The following is a 26,389-nucleotide window of genomic DNA, read 5'->3' on the forward strand; positions in this document are numbered from 1 at the left end:
AGAAAGGGAGTCAGCAGGAGAAGAGAGCCAGGACAAGCTCTAGTCTCTTTGTATCCAAATCTTCTTGTGAAAGGGACATCCCATTACTCCGCTGTATTCTCGTGGCTGGGAGTGAGTCACTGAGTCCGGTCTACACGCCAGGGCTGGGGATTGCACAGGGGCGTGAATACCAGAGGAAGGGATCACCGAGGGCCATCACTGAGGCTGCCCACACAGGGATTGGAATTAGGTAGGAGGCAGGATTAGCTAAGGATGCACACATGGGACAAGGGAGAGCGTCAGAGCGGGGAGTTTAAATACCTGGGCTGTCAGGAGAAGGAAGAGAGTGCCTTTACTTGGGTACATGTGGGAAGGCCTTCAGGAGGGTGGCTGCAGTGGAGGTGGCCCTGGGAGACTGAGCTCAGCAAGTAAAGATGAAGTGGAGAGGGGTCCCTGATCTCCTCCCATTTCACACCCCTTCGGATGCCTTTGATTATCTGGTTCCAACCCATGGCAGGTCAGAAGCTAGAAGTAGCAGGGGAGGAGGATGCTTTCTCTAGTGGACACCAACAGCAGGGGCGAGTGACAGGGGAATAATTCTCACAAACAGATTTAGGGCTTTAATATGTAGAGAAGTCTGGGAACGTTTGTTCTAGAGGCAAACCCAGGAGCCCCTGAGGGGACCGTTCTGATTCAGGCCAGCAAGTGGCCACCGAGTAGTGACAGCGGCAGTGTATTCTGTGTAAGAAGGTAAAGGAGGGTGATGCTTTTAACACAGTTTACTTTAAACAAACCAGTTACATTATAAAACTCAAGTCCTTCAAGAAGGTCCCCAGCCATCAGTCCAAATTGGATTATCAACATGAGACAGGCAACGGCATAGATAGTATACTCACCAGACACAATTTTTTTTTAAATTAAGAAATGTAGTTTGTACATTTGTTGCATCAACAAAACTCAAATTTGATTTCCATTTAATTCACAAAGGAGGTGGCTGCTGCGTTTGATTTTGTGTTTTTACTAATTGACAAGCAAGTGTGACCTCAGAGAGAGACTACTCTCTGAGCCATGAGTAGATTCACGCCTTACAGCAGGTTCACGTGTGGGTCAGATTGTCTGCTTTTAGAGGCAGATACATGAAAAGACCCACAAGATATTGGCCTGTTACCTTTTTTGATGTTCAAAATGGGTTCCTGTGGCTTACACCCTGTGAGAGTGGAAAGTGGTTCTCCGTCCCTCCCACAGAGCACTCATAGGCCGGCAGATGCTGATTCAGACGGACGTCTAGCTCTGTTTATTCACCCAAATACATCCGTTTATTTAAGTCACCCTACAGTGTGGAGCAGTAGAAAGAGAAGGAGTGTTGGAGTAGATTTGCATCGTGGTTTTGCCTGTTACAGGTGACCTTGGACAACCTCACTTCTCTGAGTTTTCCTTGCTCTACCTATAGAATCAGAATGCCATTCCTTTCTTCCAGGATTTCTGTTTGGAATAAAATATCGTGTGAAAATTGCACTGATACCTCTCAGTGCTTAACAAATGGGGGCTCCCTAAAAAGTATATTTAAAAAACACACACAATACTTTCAGAACATTTCAACACTGTATCCTATGATTATGCCTATTGAATAATCAATAATGATTCTTTAAGCCTGGTTGGTGTGGCTCAGTTGATTGGGTGTCATCCCATGTCTGAAAGGTTGCTGGTTCAATTCCCAGTCAGGGCACATACCTGGGTTGTGGGCTTGATCCCTGATAGGAGACAATGTTCTTCTCTCACACAGATGTTTCTCTCTCCCTTTCCCTCTTGCTAAAAATCAATAAAAATTTTTTTAAAATAAAATAAAAGCCTATTTACTTATTGTCTCCCCCAAGGCACTCTCAGCTTTACCCAGGTAAGTGCATGCCTTGTTTTCTCTTATCATACTCTTTCTGAACTTATTTTTTCTTTTCTCATAACTTCTGTTGGATTGAGTGATTGAGCTTTCTTTATGTACTTTAAAGAAGTTATTCATGAGTTATGTTCACATAGTAAAACCTAAATGTAATCATTACTAGATACATAACTTAGGTATGCTCTAACTCTGGTCACCCCTTCTCTCATCTGACACAATATTAGTGCCCAGGACCATAGATCTACCTTGTGCACCCCCCATTAGTCAATATTAGTATGGTGATTTTTATCATCGGCTCTTATATTGATTTATTAACATATTCACCAGTTTCTTTAGTGGCTTTGTTCCTTGAATGTCAGGTTTTGTGGCTTTTTTTTTTTTTTCTCTTCTGAGTATAATTTTCTTCTTGAAGTGCATCCTTTTTTAGTTCTTTCAGTGAGAGCCTAAGTGTGGTAAACATTCTCTAATTGAAAATGCCTACTCTTTACCTTTGCTTTTGAATGATAGTTGAGCTAGACACAGAATTTATGTTGGATGGTTATTTTTTTGGTACCTTGAACATTTTATGGGTCTGATGGCAAAGCCCACTTCTCGTCCATAAGCTGTGTAAGGGTCTTTGTTGAATCAAGGATGAGCAAGAGTATAGAATTAATTTGGCTTTTTAGAGATGGCTTACATAACTCACCTACTGTGAGCAGGAATTTCCCCCCTCGCCTTGAAAAGGGCTAACCAAGCAAATGCTGGAAGATTTGCAGAGTTACCAGGGAGTAAAGGACTCCAAGCCAGGCTTCCAAGTCTGCAGCCAGTGACCCCTCTGCCTCTTCCATAGCCTTCTGTGCCTGCTTCAAGGAGGGTGTAGGGGAGCTCTGGTTTTGCTGTTTCTTTGCGACATCTGGACATGGCTCAAAATCAGGGGAGGCTCCCTGCTCAGACAGAGCACATTTACTCACTTCTGCCCTGGCTTCCAGACAGACACTTAACATCTCCACAAATCCTTATCTGCCCGCAGATCATGAAGGAGGTCCGGCGAGCCCTCTGCAATGCGGCCACAGATGACAGCAAGCTGCTACTCCTCAGTGCGGTGGGCAGCGTGTTCTGCAGCGGCCTGGATTACTCCTACCTAATTGGCCGGTTGTCCAGTGACCGGCGAAAGGAGAGCACCCGCATTGCAGAATCCATCAGGTGAGCTGTGCTCCTGTTCGGACACTGGGGGTCCCGCCTAGGATTGCCAAATTGAGCACACAAAAATACAGGCTGCTCAGTTAAACTCTTCAAACAACAAATAATGTTGTTGTTGTTTTTAGCATAAGTATGTCCCATGCAAAGTTTGGCATATACTTACAGTAAAAAATACTTTGTTGTTTATATGAAATTTGGGAGTTTGATTAGATGTCCCATATTTTCCTGCCCAAATTAGGGATGCTTTTACTCCATAAGATTTCACTTTATTCTTTTGATCCCCCAAATATTTTATTTTCTTATATTCAGCCCTGCACCTGGTAATGCCCATCATTATCCACACTTCTCCTGCCCTCTGTCTGAGGGTGAAATCTTTGACTTTCTGGGCAGTTCTGTTCCTGGAGCTGACATGGCTCAACACCGGGGAGGAGGATGAATGGGTTCCCTGGGCGGTGTGGGAGTATTTTCCTCTCTCTTGTTGCCCTTGGGTGATATATGATCCCCACAGTCAGTATCTCTTTTGGGACACTAACGGGCAGTTATGGCCCCCTTCTTTAGAGATTTATCAAAAGCAGGTGAGCTCCTGTGATTTCCAGCAAGGTCTGCCAGAGTGCACCCTCACTCACTGCTCACCTCAGACAGGAGTCACAGTTCAGTAATGCTGCCTGGTCTCTTGAGAAGGAACACTTATTCCACAGGCTGTCAGGGAGCCTTGGGCTACAGGTTAGGGATTTTTCTGGACCTTCCAGTCTCACTGTGTGGTGACATCGTCACACGGAGGCTGATTCCCAGGAGGCTGTGAGAGCTTTCAGGGTATGCAGAGTCTCCAAGAGATGGCACGGGGATGGCCTCACACACACGTGGGGTTCTGAGTCCCAGTCACGGTGACGCATTCCCTGGAATCTATGCTCCAAACACCTGTGTGCTTCCTGCTGCAGAACTCCTGTCTCCCCCAAAAGAGACACGGAAAAACCAATGATGTTATTAGAAAAGCATGTGGTTTCATGCAGCTCTCAGGCTCTCTGGGTGCAGACAGGCCTGGCCATGGCCACGGTGGTTTGTTCTCTGCTCCTGTCAGGCAGCAGGGGAGCAGCAGGTCCCTAGTAAGCCTCCTTCCTCATTTATGGGACCATTGGAGATGGGGTGCCCATCTCTATAGCTGAGGAGCACCTTGGCCGTAGCCTTTGTCTGGTTCAGTGGTTGGCAAACTGGGGCTCAGGAGCCACATGCGACTCTGGCCCCTTGAGTGTGGCCCTTCCACAAAATACCACGTGTGGGTCTGATTGAAACTCTGTGGCCCATGCGCAGAAGTCAGTTTTCGTCCAAAAGAAATTTCAGTCGTTGTACTGTTGGTATTTGGCTCTGTTGACTAATGAGTTTGCCAACCACTGGTCTGGTTTATGAATTTCTACGGAGGCATTAGCTGATTTCTAGAGGTCCCAATTTTGAGGAGATGCCGAGCACATTAGCTCACCACTGAAGAAAGGCAGCCAGTGGCACTAAAACATTTGCCTTCTCATCGGGAAGGTGAGTTTCTCTTAGGCAGAGTGGAGGGAGAGAGGGCTGTGGGAATTCTTCCCAGTGTGTCAAAGGGAGCAGAAGCTCGAAATTCATGAGCCACCAGGGACACAGGAGGGATGGGGAATGGGGTGTCCCCTAGGCCATGGGATCTCAGCCCCAGCAGCACAGAGACTCCCCAGGGAGCTTTTCAAAACCCAGCTGCTTGGCAGCACCCCCAGGAGATTCTGAGTTAATGAGTATGGGGTGGGGACGGCATAGCTTTGGTTTTAAAGTCCCCTCTGTGGTTCGAATGTGCTCCATCCCAACCAAGATGGTAATCTGAGAGCACCAGAGACTGAGAGCACTAAAAGTTGTAGAAACAAAAAGGTCCCTATTTTTATGCAAGAGAAGAAAGTTGGCTGTAAGAGAAGAAGGTGAAGAGGAAGGTGATGGAAGGGACAGGGAGGGTGAGAGTCTCAAGAAGAGACAGGTGAGGCGCAAACCGTATGCCTAGTAGAGAAGGGTGTCCCTGGGTCAGAAAGCATGACTTGCTATTCACCACCACACCCCTCCAGGGAGGCCCAGCTCCGCTGACTTTGTAGTGCTCCCTCCAGCAGCCACACTCCAGAGTTGGGGCCACGATGTGGCAGAGAAACATTTCCCAGAGAACGATCTTCAGGTTTCCAGAGGAGCGTTGTGAGCAAAGGGCACTGTCTTAACTGAGTTTGGGCCACGCTAGACTTTCTGTCCCCGCTCACACAGACTTCCCAGGCATGTTAATGTATTTATAACCAGAGACGTTTCTTGGGAAAGAACGTTGCTGAGACATATTTTAGCCATGGAACCTATAACCTATTGAGATGCCTCGCAGTTCTCCTGGGACGTGCATGCGCTGGGCTGCGCTACCTGCAGGATCCTGAGCACGCCACACGGCCACGGCCATCGCTCCCCCAGCGGTGCTCCTCCACACAACCTGGTGCACTGCGCTCACTCTCTGGATGTTTGCTGCATGAACTAGCCGATGTGGGGGAGCTGGGGTGATCCATTCTGCAGAAGCCTCTCCCCAAGCCCCAAACAAAGCCGTCTGCCCCATCTTGAAAGAGGCTGCCCGCAACGGAACTCCTCACAGGTGGTGTGGTGGCCTGCTGGCGGGGTGCTGGGACAAAGAGCGATCAGATGACCCACATGCAAAACTTGGCCTGTTCCTGAACATAATAAGTACTTGGAAGAGGTGTAAAGAATTATTTTCACATTATTCCCAGTTTTAGCTAAGCCTGAGTCTAACGATGGAGTGGGCTCCCGAAGTGCCCCATACATCAGGAGCTCACAGGCCCTGGACCAGCAGAGGGAGGGCTTCACCCTGTGGCTCTGGTTAAAAGGAATGAATAACTTGGTTTACAAAAGCAATGTTAGTGCTCCTGGTAAAATCCAGACACCCCTGTGAGCAGAATTTTGCTTCTGAGTCTCCTTTATACCAGAAGGTGGCTCACAGACAACTGAATGTGGAATGAGAGCTGCAGCGATCACGGGTGCCTCTGTGTCAGGCATTGTGCCAGTGCCCTGGGTGGATGCCTCATGCAACTCTCATATGGCCTGTGGGGATACACCAGTGGCTTTCCCATCTTCCTAGTAAGAAAATGAGGCTGCAGAGACTGTGTAACTCATCCAAGATCTCACTCCACTTACGAGCACATTTGATACTTGACTGCAAGTCTTTCAGATCCCAAAGTTTTTGCTCCTTCTGCTGCCTCTGAACAGCCCAGCAGCTCAGGCAAGCAAAAGCCATAGGACTCAGGTTGAGTGGAGGAAGCTTCAAGAGCCAGGGTAAGCGTGGCAGACATGGCTGCTGGGGAAGGCGGGGAGTCATCTCCCTAGCGCAGCCCCGCCATCCAGAATCAGATATCTGAGCAGCGTCTGTAATGCAATATCCTGTTTTCTATCTGGCTTCTACACCCTCCGGGCCCTTGTGATAGAGATCTGCTTGAGGTGAGAGGAGAAGGATAAGGAGATGGTCTGGGCATCATCTTTTTATGTCAAGGAAATGAATTGCTTGAGGTCAGTGGGAGCCATTCACATTTAGTCCCTCAGCCCTTCTCTGGGGTCCTTGATGACCCTGCATGGAGCTCAGGTTGGAAACCAAAGAGTAAAAGGCTCTGGGGTCTGGAAGGGAAAGCTTCTGGAAGGTCGTGAGAGTGGAGCTGAATTCCTGAAAGACTGTCATGTGGATGATGGAGCAGAGTGAATGCAAGTATAGAGAGACCACATGAAGTCACAATAGGAAGGCGTCTTAATAGGGAAGGACCCTCTTGTTTGAAGGTGTCCAACAGAGGCCAGAGGATGTGGGGAGAATTCTGTACCAAGTGGAATATTTGTCTCGATGACTCTTGAAGTCCTTCCCACTCTGAGATCTAGGATCCTGTATATTTGAGTGAGGGTCTTCAGGAATTGGAATGTCTGTCAAAAATCACCCAAACCCTGTGGGTCCAAGGGGCTGTAAACCAGCCCCATATCCCTGAAGACTCCAAATTGCATTTGGTAAAAAGCACCTGTTAAAACCAGTAACTGAGACCATTAGGTTGAGAAATCAAGCCAGGAAGTGGGCCTGGAAAACCAGAAATCAGAAGGCCATGGTGACAACATTCTTCTTTGTGGCAGTGTCCTTTTGGGGTCAGGTGCAGTGGGGCCAGAAGTGGCTGGGATAACTCCATCATGTACTCACAGAATCATACAAGAGTCAGGAAATGTGATGCCTCAAGCCTGGGTCATTCTTTCATGAAGACATATGGGTCATAAGGCACCCCCAACTCCGGCAGAATATTAAGAAGTCTCTCACAATTGAATTAAATCCCAACATATAATGATTGTAACCACATATTTTGATAAGAATTGGGGAGGGTGGTAACCATTGATCAGGGATGAATCAGATTTACATTTGTATTGGTTAAGTATTAGCTGCTGTAACAAATAAACCCAAATATATATGATGGCTCAGTTGTGATAGAAATTTACTTCTACTATATGCGAACCTAAAATAGATGTTACTGATGAGCCCTTGGCTTGCCTCAAAGTGATGACTCAGGAACCCAGACTCCCTCTATCTTATTGCTCAATAAGATTGCCATGCCCATCAAGATGAAAAGGACTGGGAGGATTGCATGGTGAGAGGTTTCCACAAACCAGGCTTAGAAGTGCGTATATGATTTTCACTCACATTCCTTTGGCCAGCACTAGGTTACTTGGCCACAGCCACTTTCAAGGGAGGCTGGGAAATGTGTTCTAGCAGTAGATTCAGGAAGAAGAAGGAAGGGGAAGTGGGGGGATAAAGTCTGGTGAAGAAATAGTATGTTATTGCCACACATCTGTAGTATTTGCTCTCATTCTGGGAGAATCCTGTATCTATTCAACAGCTATTTACTGAGTGTTAATATCAATATTATTGTATGAAACCAAGCAGTGCACAAAGCAGACCTATAGATTTTCATAGGGAGCTGTAGGGGAGGAGAATTTAAAAACAAGCAAGCAAGTGATTAAGATAATTGCAAATTGCGATAATGCTATTTTCCAAGAACTCTCAGAAGGGCTGTGTAGCTCATGCACAGAGAGCAGGGGTGCATAGACACAAGATCAACCTGGAGACCTAAGCAGAGGTAGACCAAGGTCATGGTTGGAAGTTGGAATTTTATTCTTGTGAATTCTTGGTAGTTTCCAATGTATCACTAGAGAATAATGAAGGATGCAGATTTTCTAGACACCTTGGATCTTTCTTCCATGTCAGATTGAATATTAAAATTTCATAGGTCTTATATAGCCAGTAGCAGGGAGGCAAAAAGTGTCTAAGGTAAAGGAAATAGAAGTTATTTCGGGTGGCTCTGCATAATGGATAAAGATGCAGGCTGTACCCTTGCTCAATGCAGAAGGTCATGGAGAGAAAATGTTGCCTAATCCTGTAGCCATTATTTCAGATGCCTCATGCCTTCAGGGGAGTCCAGCATCTTTCCTCAATTTTGGTCATCCTAACACATAGACCCTTGTCAGCATTCTAGAACTACCCTTGAGAATCTGGCATCCCTTTAGGTAATTTACAATCTTTCCTGGAATTGAAAGACATCTTAGATGTCATCAATCCTTACCCATGCCCACCATTCAAAGCTTGAATTCTCTCTATAATTTCATCTAAAGTTATCATCGAGCCAAGGCTATTTCCGATAATGAGGAGTTCACACCTCCTGGAGTCATCACCCACCTTCAGCCAGTGCTGTTGGAACATTCCTTCTCTCCTTGAGTTCAAATATGCCTCTTTGTAACACCCTCTCTTTGGGTCGGTTCTGGTTCTGTATATTAACATTCAGGTTGTCTTTCTAGGGATATGTACAGTTTTTTGTCAGTGTGTAGGGAGTAGAAGGGCAGTGTTAGCTCAATAGGCATGACCTAGGGCCGTGTGGGCAGACCCTGACAAGTGGTCACCCATTAGGTCCCCTCTGGGAAACTGGCACCAACCTCAGAGGGTGGCATGCCTGTGACTGCAGCTCAGTGGCCCAGCGTCTGGGAGAATGAGACCCTGTCCTGGCACCTGCTCTTCTCTGAGGACCTACAGGTGCTTCACTGCACCTGGGGAAGCTATTTCAGCCTCACTACAATCAAGGGCATCACATGATCTCAGCAAGCCTGGCCACCTGTTAAAGAGGGTCTTCTCTTTTCCCCAGGGACTTTGTGAAGGCCTTTATCCAGTTTAAGAAGCCCATCGTGGTGGCAATCAACGGGCCCGCCCTGGGCCTGGGTGCCTCCATCCTGCCCCTCTGCGACATCGTGTGGGCCAGCGAGAAGGCCTGGTTTCAGACCCCCTATGCCACCATCCGCCTCACGCCCGCCGGCTGCTCCTCGTACACCTTCCCCCAGATCCTGGGTGTCGCGCTGGTAAGCCTCCTCGTAAGCAGGCAGAGTGGTGCTCAAGCAAGGTCATAGAACCCACTGTAGGCTGTGGTCCGACTCTACACCAGCAGCCAGAAGCAAGTTTGGGCAGGGGTGAGTCTTGAGAGCTCAGAGAGGCCATGGTGACAACACCCTGTGCCACCATCTGCATAGGGTGGGGCTAGTGCTTGACAGCCATTAACTCAGTTTATCCTCAAGACACACCTGTAAGGTAGGACTACTGTTATCCCCTCTTGACAGAAGTGGAGACTAAGAATCACAGAGGTTAAGTGAATTGTCTCAGGTCACACAGCAGCAATGGAAGTTGTGGAATATGAACACAGACAGAGCCTGTGCTCTTAACCAGTATGCTATAAAATGGAACCAATCTCTGATGAGTGAGTCTGCGACTAGCACCACTAGGATATAGGAAGGGTTCAGAAAGTGGTTGGTCTACTGTGTCTGAGAGGTAGCATTTTGAGATGGATTCGATGTGGTGCAGCCTTCACCAAGGTCTGTTTCAGTCCCCCAGGACTGCTTGGGAACATTCTTCCTGCAGATGCTGGTGGTCCTGGGAGACCCCAGAAAACTACCAAAGAATCACCATCCAGGTAACAGGGCCAAACCTCACAGGAGCGAGTGAGGAGGCTCCCAGCGGGGGCACTGCTTGAATGAGTCTAGAAGGATGGGAGCCGCCCTCCCACCACTTCTGAGTGGGCTGTCTCTCTTTGATGAAGCATGAAGCAGGAATAGCAACCAAGAGACCAGCAGAGGTTACCCTCAGCCCTCAAACCCACCAGCACCATGTCTATGCAGCAGGGCCTGCAGTGGGGACAGATAAGGCCATTCGGACTCAGCAGTGCTCTGGGGGCTGCTCCAGGCTGCTCAGTCTCATGGGCGGCAGAAAAACGAGGCAAGCAAGGAGCCCGGGAATCAACACTTTCCCTTTTGATCTCAGCCACCGTGTTCTGCCCCAGCTCACTACCACTCCAGTTCCTCCCCGTCCTCTGTGGTCACAGAAATGTTAACTTTGTATAGTCTTATCTCTTCTTTCCTTCTTCATTGCAATCATTTCTGAAACTCCAAGAATGTGGCTGTTGGAGACATGTTCTTCTTGTAGACTGCATCCTGTTTGGCTCCTACTGAGTTCCTTTCATTTCTCCTGAGACCGAGGTGTTCCTAAATAAGTATAATGACATATATGTTTGTCTTCCAACCTCTAACCAAATGCATTCTATGGACTTGTGACCTGACCAAGTTTTCCACTCTGGAGTGCAAAATTGTCCTGTGGGTCACCATGACCCATCAGTGACAGCCAGAACAAAGGGGGAAGCAGGGACTCATCATCCTGAAAGAGATAAGGACCCTGTCACATGGCCATGGCCATCACGCCCTAATTATCAGTGTGAGAGTCACCTGTTGGTAAATTTCAGCGGTGACAGCACTATGCTCTGTTTGTGCCCAGGCCCTTATCCACGCATGTCCTCCCAGAAGTCTGACAGCTGTGAACTCCAAACCAAAAGGAAGTTTTTTGGGGAGTGGGATGCAGAGGAGCCCTCAGAAGGCAGGGGTTACTTTCCACCTTTCAAGACTGGGCAGTGTCTGTGCACAGCCCTGGGCCACCAGGAGAGACACTGCTCTGTGTTGGAGTTGTGGCGTTAGTTACACAAGACCCTTTTGGCTGTCTGTGATGAAAACACTGCCTTAAGGGGAGCAGGGGGAGGAGCATGATTTCCATAACTGACAAGTCCAGAAGTGGAATGCCCCAGGTGGGTGATGGGTCCAGGAATTCAAGTACTGTCAGTTCTCCTGTCCTCCATCCTTCCTTCATTGTGGACCTGCCTCTCCCCAGAGCGGGGACACAGCAGTCGGTGGCCCGAGCTCACTGACTTTTGCCGGCAACCAGAGAAGGAGAAAGATACTTCCCCAGAGCCTTTAGCTTGGAAACCCCATAGAGAGCTTGATTATCTAGGGTGGATCATCTGGTCGACCCCAGGCCAGTCACTGTGCAGCACCGAAATGCACCCAGTTGGAGGTGTGTGCCTATTTCTGTGGGTCTGCTGCCAGACATGTAAATGGGGGGTAATTGGGCACACAAAGCTACAGTAGTTACATGGCTTCTTTGGGAATTTAATAAAATCCGTGGACTCTATGCTCAGAAAGATGCACATAAACACTGTTTGATTATAGTTTCCAAAGCTTATTGGACCCGGTTGAGGCTTGGGCCTTCCAGACCTGGAACACTGACAGCAAGTGCGGGCCTCGCTAGCAGACACAAGAGGCGCTCCGGGCTCTCAGCCTTCCCCTGCCTTTGCTTTTTCAGGCCAATGAGATGCTCTTCTGTGGGCGGAAGCTCACTGCCCAGGAGGCTTGCAGCAGAGGACTGGTGTCCCAGGTCTTCTGGCCAACCACGTTCAGCCAGGAGGTCATGCTGAGGGTCAAGGAGATGGCGTCCTGCAGTGCACTGGTGAGTCCTGTGTCTCTGTGTTCTCGTCAGTGCAAGAGCTCAGCCGGTGTAGGTCAGTGGTTGAGCATTGACCTATAAACCCAGCACAGAAAGTGTCCCCTGGCCTTGTTCATGGTCAAGGCACATGCTCAGGTTGTGGGCTTGATCCCCAATAGGGGGCATGCAGGAGGTAGCCAATCAATGATTCTCTCTCATTATTGATGTTTCTCTCTCTCTCTCTCTCTCTCTCTCTCTCTCTCTCTCTCTCTCTCTCTCTCTCTCTCTCTCTCTCTCTCTCTCTCTCTCTCTCTCTGTCTCTCTCTCTCTCTCTCTCTCTCTCTCTCTCTCTCTCTCTCTCTCTCTCTCTCTCTCTTTCTTCCTCTCTGAAGTTACTTAAAAAACGAAGAGAGAGATCCATTTTGCAGATGAAAGCAGTGAGCTGACAGGGACTAATGGACTTGCTACAGGCCGTGCAGGGAGTACTTGAGAGGCCCTGTGTAATTCACCTGATGCCTTGTCTCAGTGTTGAAAGCATAAATCCGGAGGGAGACGGCCAGCATTATTAGTATTCCCCATCATCTCCAATTTGAAAAACCTCACAGAAGAGATTTATACTCTGGGGAAGAAGGCATTGCCTTAAAAGAAAGTCCTCTACACTCCCCAGACACAAAACATGTATAGTTTTCAAAGAAACAATAAGCAAAGGCAAATAAGGGCAAAGTGTATGAAACCAGCGGAGGGACGGGAGGAAGCAGCCCACACGGTCCTTGTATTTCCCTGCCCACTGGGCACTTGGCACATTCAAGCATTGCCGCTGGACTCTGAAGACACACTGAAAAATAGATAAATAAATGACACCTCCTCAGAGGTGCCGATTTTTAACTAAGTGTTGATTTTATCTCATAAAAGTCACTCTGAGCATGGTGTGGAAATATCCTGTTGAGAGGTGGAAGAAAGGCCGCCCCTGCAACCACAGGGCCTGCTCAGGAAATGAGAACAAAGCTTCGAAGAACAAGGGCAGGGGACACTTTCTGTGCTGGGTTTATGGGGTCAGACCTGTGACCCTCCCTCCCTTCTCCCTGCTTCTCCTGAACCCCCACAGAGCTGCTGTGCACTCCTGATTGGACTCACCAGCCTTTATTGGGCACCTACTGTATGTAAACTCTGCGCCCTGGAAGCATGACTGTGCCAGAGGTGGTGATGGGTGGTGATAGTCCTGAATTGCTCATGAACACTTACCATGGATTCTCTTTATATGGATTCTCTTTAAATATTCTCGAGGATTATGGAGACTACCCTGGTTTTAACACTGAAAACCCCTTGTTCCCAGGAAACCCCCTGGTCCTAGGCAAATGGGGATGGTTGATGACCCTAGAGTCAGCTGCATAGGCAGGTAGACATTTTAAAGAATATTTTAGTTAAAGTATAGTTGACATACAATATTATAATAGTTTCGGGTAAACAACATAAAGATTCTACATTTATATACCTTACAAAGTGATCACCCCGATAAGTTTAGTATCCCATCTGTCAACATACAAAGTTATTATATTATTGTTAATTTAGTATCCCATCTGTCAGCATACAAAGTTATTATAATATTATTAATTCTTCCTGTGCTGTAATTAATTACATCTCCCTGGCTTATTTATTTTATAACTGGTAGTTTGTACCTCATATCTCCTTCACTTTTTTCACCAATCTCCCTATCCCATTTTCTCTGGGCAACCATCAGTTTGTTCTCTGTATCTGAGTCTGTTGTTATTGTGTATTGTTTATTCTTTGGTTTTGTTTATTTTTTATTTGTGTTTTTAATTTTTTAATTAGTTTTGACATTCAGCATTATTTTATACTTATAAGTATAAATAGAATATAAGTATAGAATAGAAGATTTGTGCAAGAATAGGCCTTTCTTCCCCTGGCTTTCGCTCCTGGCCGCCCAGGAGCCTGCAAGTCCTCACTCCTGGCCACAGCGCCACTCCTGAAACTTCCTCTGCTCCCTGCCCTCTCCCTCTCAGCAGGCATCCCACCCCATCCTGTTGTTCTGCACCTGCGTATGCAAATTAACCCATCCTCTTTGTTGGGTTAATTTGCATACTCATTCCTGATTGGTTGATGGATGTATAGTCAATTTGCATATTTCTCTTTTATTAATGTAGGTTCGTTTTAGGTGTACCACATAGTGTTTAGACACTTGTGTAATTTATGTAGATATTCGCCTGATAATCACTTGTCACCATACATAGTTATAATACTAGAGGCCTGATGCACAAAATTCTTGCAAAGGGGCTCAGCCCTCGCAGCTGCAGCAACTGCCTCAGTCCTCACAGCCCGGCTTTGTCCATAAGGATGTCTGGAAGGACCACTGTCCGGTTTAATTAGCATATTATGCTTTTATTATTATAGATTATTGACTGTATTCCCTATGCTATACTTTATATCCCTGTAACTATTTTGTGAGTACCAATTTGTACTTCTTAATCCTTTTACCTTTTTCACCCAGTCCCTCAACCCTCTTCCCATCTGCCAACTATCAGTTTGTTCTCTGTATTTCTGAGTCTGTTTCTGTTTTGTTTATTTTTTTCTTTAGATTCCACATATAAGTGAAATCCTATGGTATTTATTTTTCTCTGATTTACTTCACTTAGCATAGATACCCTCTAAGTCCATCTATGTTGTTGCAAATGGTGATACTTCATCCTATTTATTGCTGAAGAATATTTCATTGTGTGAGTATGTGTATAATCTTCATTATCCATTCATTTACTGTTGGAATCCTGGGTTGTTTAATATCTTGGCTATTTAAATAATACTTCAGTGAATATAGGGCTGCATATATCTTTTAGAATTGGTTTTTTTTGTTTCTTTGAATATATATCCAGAAGTGGAATTGCTGGGTTGTATGGCAGTTCTGTATTTAAATTTTTTGAGGAATCTCTATACCACTTTCCGAAGTGGCTACACATTTTATAACCTCACCAACAAAGCATGAGGGTTCCCATTTCATCATATCCTCACTTACACTTATTTGTTGGCTTTTTAGAAATAGCAATTCTGACCGGTGTGAAGTGATATCTCATTGTAGTTTTGATTGTATTTTCCTGATGATAAGTGATTTTGAGCATTTTTTTCATGTGTCTTTTGGCCATCTGTATGTCCTCTATGGAGAAATATCTAGTTAGGTCCTCCGTCCATTTTTTAATTGAATTGTTTGTAGGGTCTTTTCTGTGTGTGTGTGTGTTAAACTGTGAGTTCCTTATATATTTTTAATATTTACCCCTTACCAGATGTAGCATTTGTGAATATCTTCTTCCATTCAGTGGGTGGTCTTTTCATTGATGGTTTCCTTCTCTGTGCAAAAGCTTTCTAGTTTGATGTAATTTCATTATTTATTATTATTATTATTTTTTTACTTTTGCTTGTGTTGCCTTTGCTCAGGGAGACATATCCAAAAAATATCTCTAAGACTGATGTCTGAATGTTTACTGCCCAAGTTTTTTTTCCTAGGAGTTTTATGGTATTGAGTTTATGTTTATATATGGAGGGAGGAAGGTGGTCCATGTTCATTTTTTGCATGTATCTATCCAGTTTTCTCCAACACCATTTATTGAAGAAACTGTCATTTCTTCATTATATATTCTTGCCTCTCTTGTTGTAGATTAATTGACCATAGAATTGTGGGTCTATTTCTGACTCTCTGTTCTGTTCCATTGAACTATTTGTTTTTGTGCCATTGCTATACTATTTTGATTACTATAACTTTATAGTGTAGTTTGAAACCAGGGAACATGATACCTCCAACTTTGTTCTTATTCCTCCAGATTGTTTTGTGGTTTTATATAAAGTTTAGGATTATTGCCCTGGCTGGTGTGGCTTGATTGGTCAGGCATCGTCCTGTGCACTGTAGGGTTGTTGTTTGATTCCTGGTCTGGGCACATGCCTGGATTGCAGGCTGAAGACACGGTAGGGGAGGCAGCTGATGTTTTACTCTTACATTGATGTTTCTCCCTCCCTCTCTCTGTCTTTCTCTCTCTTCACTCTCTGAAAATAATAAAATTATTTTAAAAAGTTCTTTTAAGATTATTGTTCTAAGTCTAGGAAAAATGTCATTGGCATTTTTATAGGGATTGCATTAAATCTATAGATTGCCTTGGATAGTATGGGCATTGTAAAAATGTCAATCCTTCCAAACCATGAGCATGGTCTATCCTTCCATTTATTTGTGTAATCTTCAGTTCTTTCATCAATGTCTTAAGAGTTTTCTGAGTAAAGGTGTTTAATCTCCTTGGTTAAATTTATTCCTAGGTATTTTATTCATTTTGATGCAATTGTAAATGGGATTGTTTTTAAAGATATAGAAATGCAATGTATTTCTGAATATTAATTTTGTGTCTTGCAACCTAACTGCATTCATTTATTAGATCTAACAGTTTTATGGTTTTTCATATATAACATCAGGCCATCCACATACAATGACAAATTTTACTTCTTCTGTTCCAATTTGGAGAGGCAGGTAGAAATACTAAGAAGAAGCAGCAGTGTGAGTTAGAGCACACGAGTTCCAAACCTATGGGGAAGTAAGGTGGCAACTCACGGTGGTGTGAGCAGTTGCCCAGGGCAATCAAAGGACAAAGTAGGAAAAGGAGGTGGGAGAAAGGCCTCCAAGCCCCAGGAGTTGGGTCTTCGGGCAATGGAGGTTTTCAGGTGAAACCAGCTGTTAAATATGGCAAGGAAATCTCTCCTATTGATGTTTATGAATTCAGGAGCTTTGGGTTGATTTCCCCAAGAAGGGACTCTACCCACAATCTCTGGTGTTTTTCAGAGGAATTCTTGGGAGGAAAGAGGCAGCCTTGGCTTGCCAGCCCATCCTCACTTCCTGTTAGCCTCTAGCCCAGGCTGAAGAATACGATCCCCGAATGCTGGAGCAAGGGAGCTCTTGTCTTGCTTTGTTCTGTGTGAACACGCTTTTGGAGAATGGGAACTGAAGTTCTGACATCAGCAGAGGATGGTGGAGGCTAAAGGAGGGGTGCTCGGATGCTGCACTTCCCAGCAGGGCCTCTGCCAGAATGAGGCGGCAGTGCAGCCTGTTAGAACCAGCCAGATGTTTGCAGCCATGTCCATGAGGCATCTCTGGCAACTTCACTTGTTGAGTGCAGGTCCTTCATCTCTCCTGTGGAGACTACTTAGTCATGGAGCTATCATGAGCAAGAAATGACAGAATGAAGTAAAAGTACTGCTCATAGACTTTATTGGTTAATGGTGATTGTAGTGGATTGGTATTATTAACACCATGATGACTATAATTGTTACTATTCATTACTATGATTATTGTTACTATTATTACCACTGCATTACTAATAATCATTACTGTAATTACTGCTATCATGCTATAGTACTGTTAGTATTGTCACCATTATCACTACTATGTTACTGACATTATTACTATTGCTCCTTTAACATTACTACTATTATTACTTCTATAATACTACAGTTTTACTATTATTTTTATTCTTACTATTCTCGCTCATTACCACAATTATTGTAATTATACTCATTATTACAGTGTTTGCTACCATTATTACCAGTGCTCTTACTACTAAGCTTGAAGGAGAGGCATTTCTGCTGAGGTGGCTCAGATGGATGCTTGGACAACCTTTAGTTCATGTCATTACCTTACTCTGTGACCCCAACCATCCCTGAGCTAGGTATCATTACTGCCCTCTCACAGATAGTGAGAATGAAGCAGAAGGAGGTGAAAGTAGTGTTTTCTAAACATTTTCATGACACCATAGAAAGCGATACGAATTTATGTTGCCCTTGGTTAAAAATCAAAGCTCTTGGGGTTGGGGATGATGTGGGCTCCACTCAGTCATTCCAGGGACTGTGGGCTCAACATCATAGCACACCTGGAACCCATTCCTGGCATTGCTGGGGACACAGGCCTGGGAAAACCAGGCTGCAGTAGGCAGCCTCCTCTGCCTTTGGGCATCAGGAGGTTGACTGGTACCTCACAAGACACGTGTGTTCTTCTGGAGCAGAGTCCCTGGTGCCTAGCTAACAAGGCCTGTGCCTTTCCCTTCAGGTGCTGGAGGAGTCGAAATGCCTTGTCCGCAGCTTCCTGAAATCGGTGCTTGAAGATGTGAATGAGAAAGAATGCCTCATGCTGAAGCAGCTCTGGAGTTCCTCCAAAGGCCTGGATTCCTTGTTCAGCTACCTGCAGGACAAAATCTACGAAGTCTGAAGGGCCCTGGCTCACTTGCCACAATGATCAAGGGCACGTGACTTCCGGCTTTTGCCCTGTGTTTCAGAAATCGGAGCCCAGTGTAAGCCCGGCCAAGGAGTTTGTCAAGGTGTCTCTATACCTAGGGTTGTGTTAATTTCTTTGTTTGCATTGGTTGTTCTTCATTGGTTTGACTTTGTGTAACAGATGGGAAACACAGTGTACTTGGCCTCCCCAGTGTCCCTACCCCCCTGGCTAGAGAGCTATGAGGGCTATATCTTCCCAGGCCTCTGCCAGGTACTGTCCTGTCCCCACTCGTTGAAATGCACCATCCAAGTCCAAGAAGGGGAAGACCAGTTTCCCCATTTTTCTGACTCAGACTGCGTCTGCACAGTGCCTCTTCTGGAGACTGGGCCAGAATGCACGTTCTGGTTACGTGCAGATCAGGGGAAGGGAGACGGTCCATCTTAGGGAATTTCCAGACGGAAGAGCAAAACAATAGTGTAGAGCCAGTCTCAGTCTCCTCTCTGATGCAAATCTGTATAACTTTTAGGGCTTGGTCTTAAAACCCACCCGAGTGATTTACAAAACCAGATATTGTACATTTAGGAATGTTTTGTTAAATATATATATTTTTAAAACAATGTAAGTGGAAATTCTGATAATTTATGTGTATTATATGTAAAGCTAGTTTTGCAAAAACATAAACTCCTAGGAAAATGTTTTTTTTTCTCTTTAATCAGACTTATTTAATTTATTTATTTTTGTTTATATATTATGATATCTGTCTTCACACAGATACTATTTTCATACTGCCCTGGACCAAATCCCATGTGAGGTTTATGCACTGTAGCAAGGAACCATGTAGAAATAAAATTCAGAGAGATGAAAGTGGGAGGATGTCTGCAGCCAAAAGGAATCGCTCTGTGCCAGGTTCTCGGCTTGTAGAATGGTTCTTGATATAATGAGGGAATCCTTGTTCTTAGGAGAAACCAGGGATGCGCTTTATCTTCACTCTGCAGCCCCTGAGTGTCCTCAGAGGCTCTTTGCTCACTTGTCTTCTCTCTTCCTATGTTAATCACCCATCTCTCATGACCCTTCCTTGGAGAGTTGAGTGAAGCAGCAAGAGTTGGGCTTAGCTGGGGGAAGGGAGGTGGGCTGAGCAATGGAGGGTCATTGCTATGGTTGGTTATGTATCTCCGACTGGTCCTTTTTCTTTCTGGAAGATGACCAGGCAGATAGAGAGGCTCAAGGCTCTGAGCTTTGTGTTTCAGAGACATGTTGAGTGCCTAGTCTGTGATTAGAGACATGGTCCTTTAGACAGTGAATCTGAGGTTTATCTGGACTCTTGATCCTTAAGATGGCCTTGGTTCCCTCTGTAGAAAGCCTCTCTACTTTTGAGTTTCTCTATGACTTCATGAAGCTTCTTATCTTCTACCTTTCTCCATCTAGGCTGTCTTGGCCATGGGGAGCCGGCAGGGGACAGTCACCTTGGATGAGTCTAGCCAGAGGAAGATCAAATTGAAGTCCTATGTGCCCTTCTCTTTGTTCACATAGGATCCTGTAGGAACTGCTGGCCTAGAATATAGGGAACTATTCTAGAGAAACATCTGCTTTTGCCCAAATGCCTATTATCATATTTCCACTTGGTTTTATGCCTTCCTTAGAGAAAGCAAATGTATGCTTCTCCGAAGCCCCTAGACAAACCTCATTCTTATGTGTTGTGGCAGATAATCTGTGTAGCATTGCTAAATCCTCTAAAGAAAGAGACCCTTGCTTTCTGTTTACCTTTTAGGGACAGACGTGTTTACCATAGAAGCAGTGTCAGTATTCTTGTTGGAGATGGAAGAGAATGTTTGGAGATTTCTTTCAATCGGTGTCCATCTTTGCTCCTTGCTGAAAACACCAGAAATATTTTAGCTTCAGACATATCACAAATCTAAACTTATGAACATTTCAAGGATCTCTGGTGATAAGGTAGGAATGTGAAACCATTACTAAGGTGGAATTCCCGTTAATTTCTAGGTTCTGGTTATAACAAGAAGTGTTTCAAATGATGATCTTTGTTGGTTGTTTCCATTACTGTCAAATCAAGAAGGATGTTCCACAAATTGGGCAAAAGCTGGTTAAATTTGTTTAGACTGAAGTTCTGGAATTTTTCACTTTCTGGGTAGTTGTTTTGATGAAGTGTAGGTGAAATCCAGGTGACATATAGCAAATTGCCTTGGGATGGGAAATACCAGACCTGTGGGTGTGTCAGGGTTTGTCCTAATAGCTTTCTTGAAATAGGGCTTAGGTTTCCACTTGTTATCTTATATCCCAGAATTCTCTCTTTACCCATAGGGCCCTTTTCTTCACTCTCTACCCTGCTTTGCCTGTACCCCGCCCTGCCCCAACTTACCCCACCCCACACCACCTCACCCCACTCTGTGTCTACAATTCCTGGGCAAGTCTTTAGGAATTGCACCTTGATTTGGCAGCCGCATTCCAGAATTACCTGTGAGGTTGGAAAAACAGCTGTGGGTGGGAACTTAAGGGTACCTCTTTAGTCAAGGAACCTTCTAGGCAGCCCACTGCTTGCCATCTTGTTAGCTGTGCATTAGGACTCTTCTTCTCTGCTCCAGTCCCTGAGATTGGTATCAGCATCTTGTAATGGAAACACTTGAGTTTATGGCCCACATTCCAAGAGGCCTTTTTGTAGAAGGTGGTCAGGGCTCCTAACCATTTGGAAGCCACCGACTAATGCTGATGTACCCACGTGTCTCTTCTGGCTTTGGAATAATGTTCGTGGGCAAAAAACATCAAAAATTACCCTTTAAGGATGAAATTGGATAACTATGAGAAGGTAGTAGAGAAATGATTTAAAATGTTATTCTTGTTCAATTTAGATTAAATTAGGAAATGTTCTCTCTGAATCACGGAAATGTATTTTTTTCCCCCAAATAAAATTTAGTATAAGGATGGAAAAGTAATAATCACAATAGACTTTGATCAATGCAACTGCATCTCCGAATTTCCACATTTAAAAATAGCCTTGACTGAAGGCTGAATTGCATTTCCCATTATTAACTGTTGGCTTAAAAATTTGTAAACTTTTTAAAATTTGAAATTTAGTTACATTCATGCAGTTTTACAATCTAGTTTCTGTGGAAGTTTTTTTAAACAAAGAGAAACATGTACAAACATCTTCAAATGTTCCTAAGTGAATATTTAAAATGCAGACTTGCTTCTCCTTTGTGTTTCTATATTCAGATACTTAGATCTGTTGTATATATTAGTTTAGACACTCACTAATATACACAGTATTTAAGACTCTAAATGAGATTTCTTAAGTATTTTATTTTATTCTCTGTAAATGGTTTTGTATAATCTTTAAAAATCTACACTTTGCCTTTGTAGATATTTAAGGGAAACCATTTGGGGGCTGTCTTGCATGTATATTTTTGTTGTAGATAAGTATCTCTTAGTTATTTCTGCAAATTTTGGTTGAAATGCTTACAGACTTTAATACAGTATATATTTTCAGAATATAAACTTTTATATTTCTGTGGTAAGTTAGAATATGCGTTTTAGGCAATCTTTTTCATTAATATCACTTGTTCTTTCAAAAAATAGCATACTGGTTTGGTGCCAATGGTTTTGTGTTTTTTTTTTTTTTTTTGTGTGTGTGTGTTTTTTTCCCCCCCATTAGACTCTAATGCTCTTATATTATTAGAGAGCAGGTTAATTATTTTTTTTCTTGAAGTGTAATTTGAAAATGTATTGCATTTGTGAATAAGCCTTACCATTAGGATCAGTAAATTTTCCAACCTTTACAACTACATATGTAGTTTAAGATCTCCCCATAAATTCTCACTGTGTGGCAGTTGATGGAGTTTGTGAACAGAGCCTTAAGCTTGTTGCAAAAAAACAAAACAAAGGGTAATACGGGTTGTTTCTTCCAAGCAATGTAAGCCATGTTGATGGACGCCATGCAGTCTGTAAGTTATGGCTTATCTGAAGAGTTTGGTTGAGTTGATGGCTGCAGGGGCCAGTTAGGCACCTTGGTGATTGTCTTTGGCCATATACATGAACCAAGGACAGGTTTTCTGGAGCCACCTTTGTACTATTCACATGATTCAGACACGGTCACAGGGAGGGCTGCTAGTCCATCCTTTGTTCTGAACAAATGGCATTTCCTGCTCCTGACCCTGGTGGTTGACCCCAGGTTCCTTGTGGGTGACTTGGAAACGTCCAACCTGGCTGAGATCAGCATTCCTTGAGAGATGTTAATAAAGTTTACATGTGAGTCTTGTGTAGACAATCTGAAGTTCTTTTCAGTTATACAATCAGCATTCCCATGTGTCTTGAGCGTCTTATCAATGAACTGTGTGTGTTAAGCCATACGAAACCCATGTTTAGCAGGGCAAAGGCAAACTAGATGCAGAACATACACATTGGCTGAGTCCATCCAACCCAGGCTGTTTTAATGGAGCACAAGTCATGGAGCTCATTGGTGGTGTGTGTCCATTGTGCTTGAGACCTAGTAAAACCAACTAAAAATTGGATTTAAATTCCCTTAAAATGATGATTCCTTTCAGTTGGTCACAGTACCAACTGATTCTCTGTTCCTAGGCTTTAAGGATGATTTTGAGACCAAGACTATAGCATGGCTAAAGTCAAGTTACAATTTGGTTCATTTTGAATAATATTCATAAAGTTAACTTATCTACCACTGGGATGGAGATATGCTTCAAATGTTTGCAAGTATGAAAAGTTGACATCTAGTTTTAAGCTTCAGCTCCAGCATTTGTTGGCTTGATCATGCCTCATTAGCCCCACACCTGACCTGATGCTGGAGCTCAGGGGATTCTGGGAAGTTTGGAAGGTGTAGAGTTTTCCATCTAGTATTTGTCCCTGCGCCATTAGTCCCAGCTTGAAGTCATTTGCTGATGCCCATGTTGACAGGATTGTGAAAATATTGCCTTTCATAAAACCAAGGACCAAAGAATTTCATTATTTCAACAAAGCATGAGTTTCATAGATCATAGGCACATCGAGACGGAGGTGTGCTTGCTTCAAGGCACAAAGAAACTGCTCGCTTCCACCAACTGCATACTCCCCCTGGCTGGCCATACAGAGGGGTGTGTCGTCACCTGGAGAAGGCTCTGAAAGATGAGTTTCTCAGACGGAAATTTGCTCTCAGGTGGGTGTTTTTGCAGTCCAAGCCTTTATCCATTACGATCAAAAGTGGAGGTCTGGCACTCTTCCAGGTTCTCTGGCCAGTGTGGACGGCTCCATCTGAATAACAACCCCTACGGCCAGTTTTTCAGATGTGACCGCACTGAATAGCCATCCTGCAGTTGCCAAATTTCCACTTCCTTGTGTTCTACATTGACCCATTCCAGTTCCTGATGATGTGAGAAGAATTTTCTTCTATTCTCACACCAGGTGATGCTCTCCATTCTCATTCATGATGCAATCATCGATCCTTTAACTGGTTGAGAAATGCTTGATGCTGAAGAGAAGTGGTGTTCTAGTGGTAAGGCTTATTACCAAACTTCTGATAACGAAGCAGGCTACCAAAAACTTATCCAGCCCACCCTAGGATTGTTTGGGTTTGATCCTGGATGTAGCACACACACACCAAAATCCAAGGAGACCTTTGCAAATTAGGCTACTCGTTTTCTTTTGTCATGGGAGAGTCTTGAACTAGTTCTGAATATTGTAAGTATGAGTACTTCATAGAATTATCAAGCAGGTACAGCTGACCCTTTCTCACCGTGTTGTAAATATTTTCCTGAGACTGGGTGCAGTACTGGGGGATAATAATCTGATTTATCAAATGCTGACTGTCTAGAGCAAATTGTACACTCTCTTTGTGAATGGTCCTGTAACGTGTATGAACACATTTCTGGGTGCCTTAGAAGTTGTATTTTCATGTGTGCTAATATGCAGTATTTATACATTGTGAAAAGCTGCTTTGAATAAAAAGGTTGAAACTTGGTCTGCGTTTGCTTGTCCCCACTCCCTTCTCTCCCCTTTGCAGCCTGTGCATGAAATTCACCAACAGGTTCTATGGTTTCTGAACAGAGAAGTTTCTGGGGCCTCCAGGGGGTTGAGGCCTCTGATGCTTCTAGGTTGTGTCTGGGTTCCTGGGTAGCACAGGCCTGCACCCACATCTGGCCTGAGGCTTTACTCAGGCAACTAGTCACTGGGCAGCAGCAGCTTGATTCCAGAAGACCTTAGAAGGGGAGCACAGGATTATTTTTTAGGGGGGTTAAAATGAGAATTCACCTCTTCCCTGGTATGCCCAGAAAGTTTCCTTGCACAACTTGAGTTCCATCTCATACAACCTGAACTGCCACACATGGGTGACATTTGTCACTGTGGACTTACACAAAGTCTTTCTGCCGGCACTATCTCATTGCCTGGACCATCACAGCATGGCTCTTAAGAGAGGCACACTGCTGAGGGCCCCTGGCTTCCCAAGACTTTGCAGGGGCTGCAGGAAAGAGGAAGAGGGGTCTTTCAGGGGTTCATGGCAATGAATAATCCTGGGAGAGGGATTTGCATAACGTCATTGTCTGCTCTACCATCCATCCAGCAGCCATAGTCAGCCTACTGCTCTGTCTTGGGTGCCGCACAGCTGCAGAAAGGCACGGATTACTCAGATAGTCCCTGTTGTGAAGAATCTTGGGTCCAGGAATGTGAGAAGGCAGGTAATTCTGCCCTGATTCTTGAACTGCCCTCAAGGCAGTCCTGGAGAGAACACCTTATACACAGGCACAAACACCTTCAGGGTCTAGAATAGGGGTGTCGAACTCAATCAGAGAAGGGGCCAAAATCTAAAATCCAGCCTAAATCGCGGGCCGAATAGTTTACTGAACAGTCATAAACTGTCATTGTGATGGAAACGCAGCGGAGTGCAGTGATGACAGCGCGGTGCGGGCCACTTTGCAAGGCCTGGTGGGACGGATTTGGCCAGCGGGCCTTGTGTTTGACACATGTGGTCTAGAATATGGTGCTCCATTCATTGTTTTCCCTTTCAATCTGTGGGCTGGCCTTGGCTGGCCCAGGACCTTCCCTCCACTGGCCTCCCTTTCCTTTTTCTTTCTATTATTCTTGGTGTCTTTGTGGTTGCCATTGTTGTCATTTAGTGTGCCCCTTTGCTCTTTCTCCAGGGTCCTGGTTCCATCCTGAGTAGTCAAGGTCACACCTGGAAAGTCCTTTGCTCTTGACTGCTTCTTGTCCTTTCAATAGACTGGACAAGGCCTTGGAGATGTTTCAGAGTGAGGCATCTGTAAGACAAAACCACATTCCTTTGTCTCTTGAGGCTAACTGGTGTGGTATCGTGCTAGAAGGACCCTTGCCCAACAGCGAGAAGAAAATAGAGTGAAGTGGGTTGAAATGCCTATCTAGTCAGATACATCAACAACTAGGTGAACCACCACTATGCTGAACAATGGTGAATGTAATTCCAAAAGCAACTTTATTTTTCTCACTACCCCGTGAAGTCTGCTTAATGGAATAGCCCTCTCTTAACCCTAGACGATGAGACATGTAGGCGGCAGGACCTTTTTCGTAAATAATAATTCCTTAAAGCTGTAAACACAGCTTCAATTCAAAAAATAAAAAAATGGTCATGTTCTATTTAAATATCAGTGCTTCCAACTGCATTCAGGTGAAGGCTCCACTCATCCTTGCTGACCCTAGATGCCTTTTCCCGTTTGATTGAGGGAAGCAAGAAACATTGATTTTACAAGGACCAAATGTTGTTGGCAGATGGGCATTTTCATTCCCTGGGCCTTGTAGATGTCACTATCTCTCTTGTCTTTCAACTTGGATGGGTTTCTTGGCGATTTCCCTCCGTTGATGGTGGCCAGTCTCAGAATTGCCAAATGAACTCTGTGAACCCATTACTCCCTCTTCAGCCCCTAGGAGTCTAGTGGTCCACAGCCAGCTTCTCCAAGTGAGGTCTATTGGTCCCTTTAGGGCAAGACAACCAATCCCCATGCCAGCTCTTTGCCTTGGACCACATGTGGCTCATGGGAAACACTCACACCCTCAGCCCAAACAGGTGACTTCTGAACAACAGTGAATGCCTCACTGGTGGAGTACCATCTGCCTCCCTGCCCTGTCCAGTGCATTTCTCAGGCATGAGTCAGATGCCAATCTACAATGTCCCCTACTTTTTAGGGGGTACACACAAGTCTCTACCGAAGTCCCCTTCTCCTTTGACTTCAGATGAAAGGGAGGCCTCCTCACATACTTTCCAGGTGTG

General features: G+C 44.7%; 1 protein-coding gene across 1 annotated transcript in view; it reads left to right on the forward strand.

Moving 5' to 3' along the window:
* Positions 1-24,110, forward strand: part of CDYL2 (chromodomain Y like 2) — a 151,398-nt gene extending 127,288 nt beyond the window's left edge. Inside the window, exons 4-7 of the mRNA XM_036440608.2 lie at positions 2,883-3,055; positions 9,256-9,466; positions 11,784-11,927; positions 17,989-24,110. Of these exons, the coding sequence (XP_036296501.1) occupies positions 2,883-3,055; positions 9,256-9,466; positions 11,784-11,927; positions 17,989-18,147 (687 nt within the window). The 3' untranslated portion in view covers positions 18,148-24,110. The remainder of the gene's footprint in view (positions 1-2,882; positions 3,056-9,255; positions 9,467-11,783; positions 11,928-17,988) is intronic.
* Positions 24,111-26,389: the final 2,279 nt, after the last annotated feature.

This window comes from Pipistrellus kuhlii, unplaced genomic scaffold, assembly GCF_014108245.1.
Source record: "Pipistrellus kuhlii isolate mPipKuh1 unplaced genomic scaffold, mPipKuh1.p scaffold_m20_p_17, whole genome shotgun sequence".
NCBI lineage: Eukaryota > Metazoa > Chordata > Mammalia > Chiroptera > Vespertilionidae > Pipistrellus > Pipistrellus kuhlii.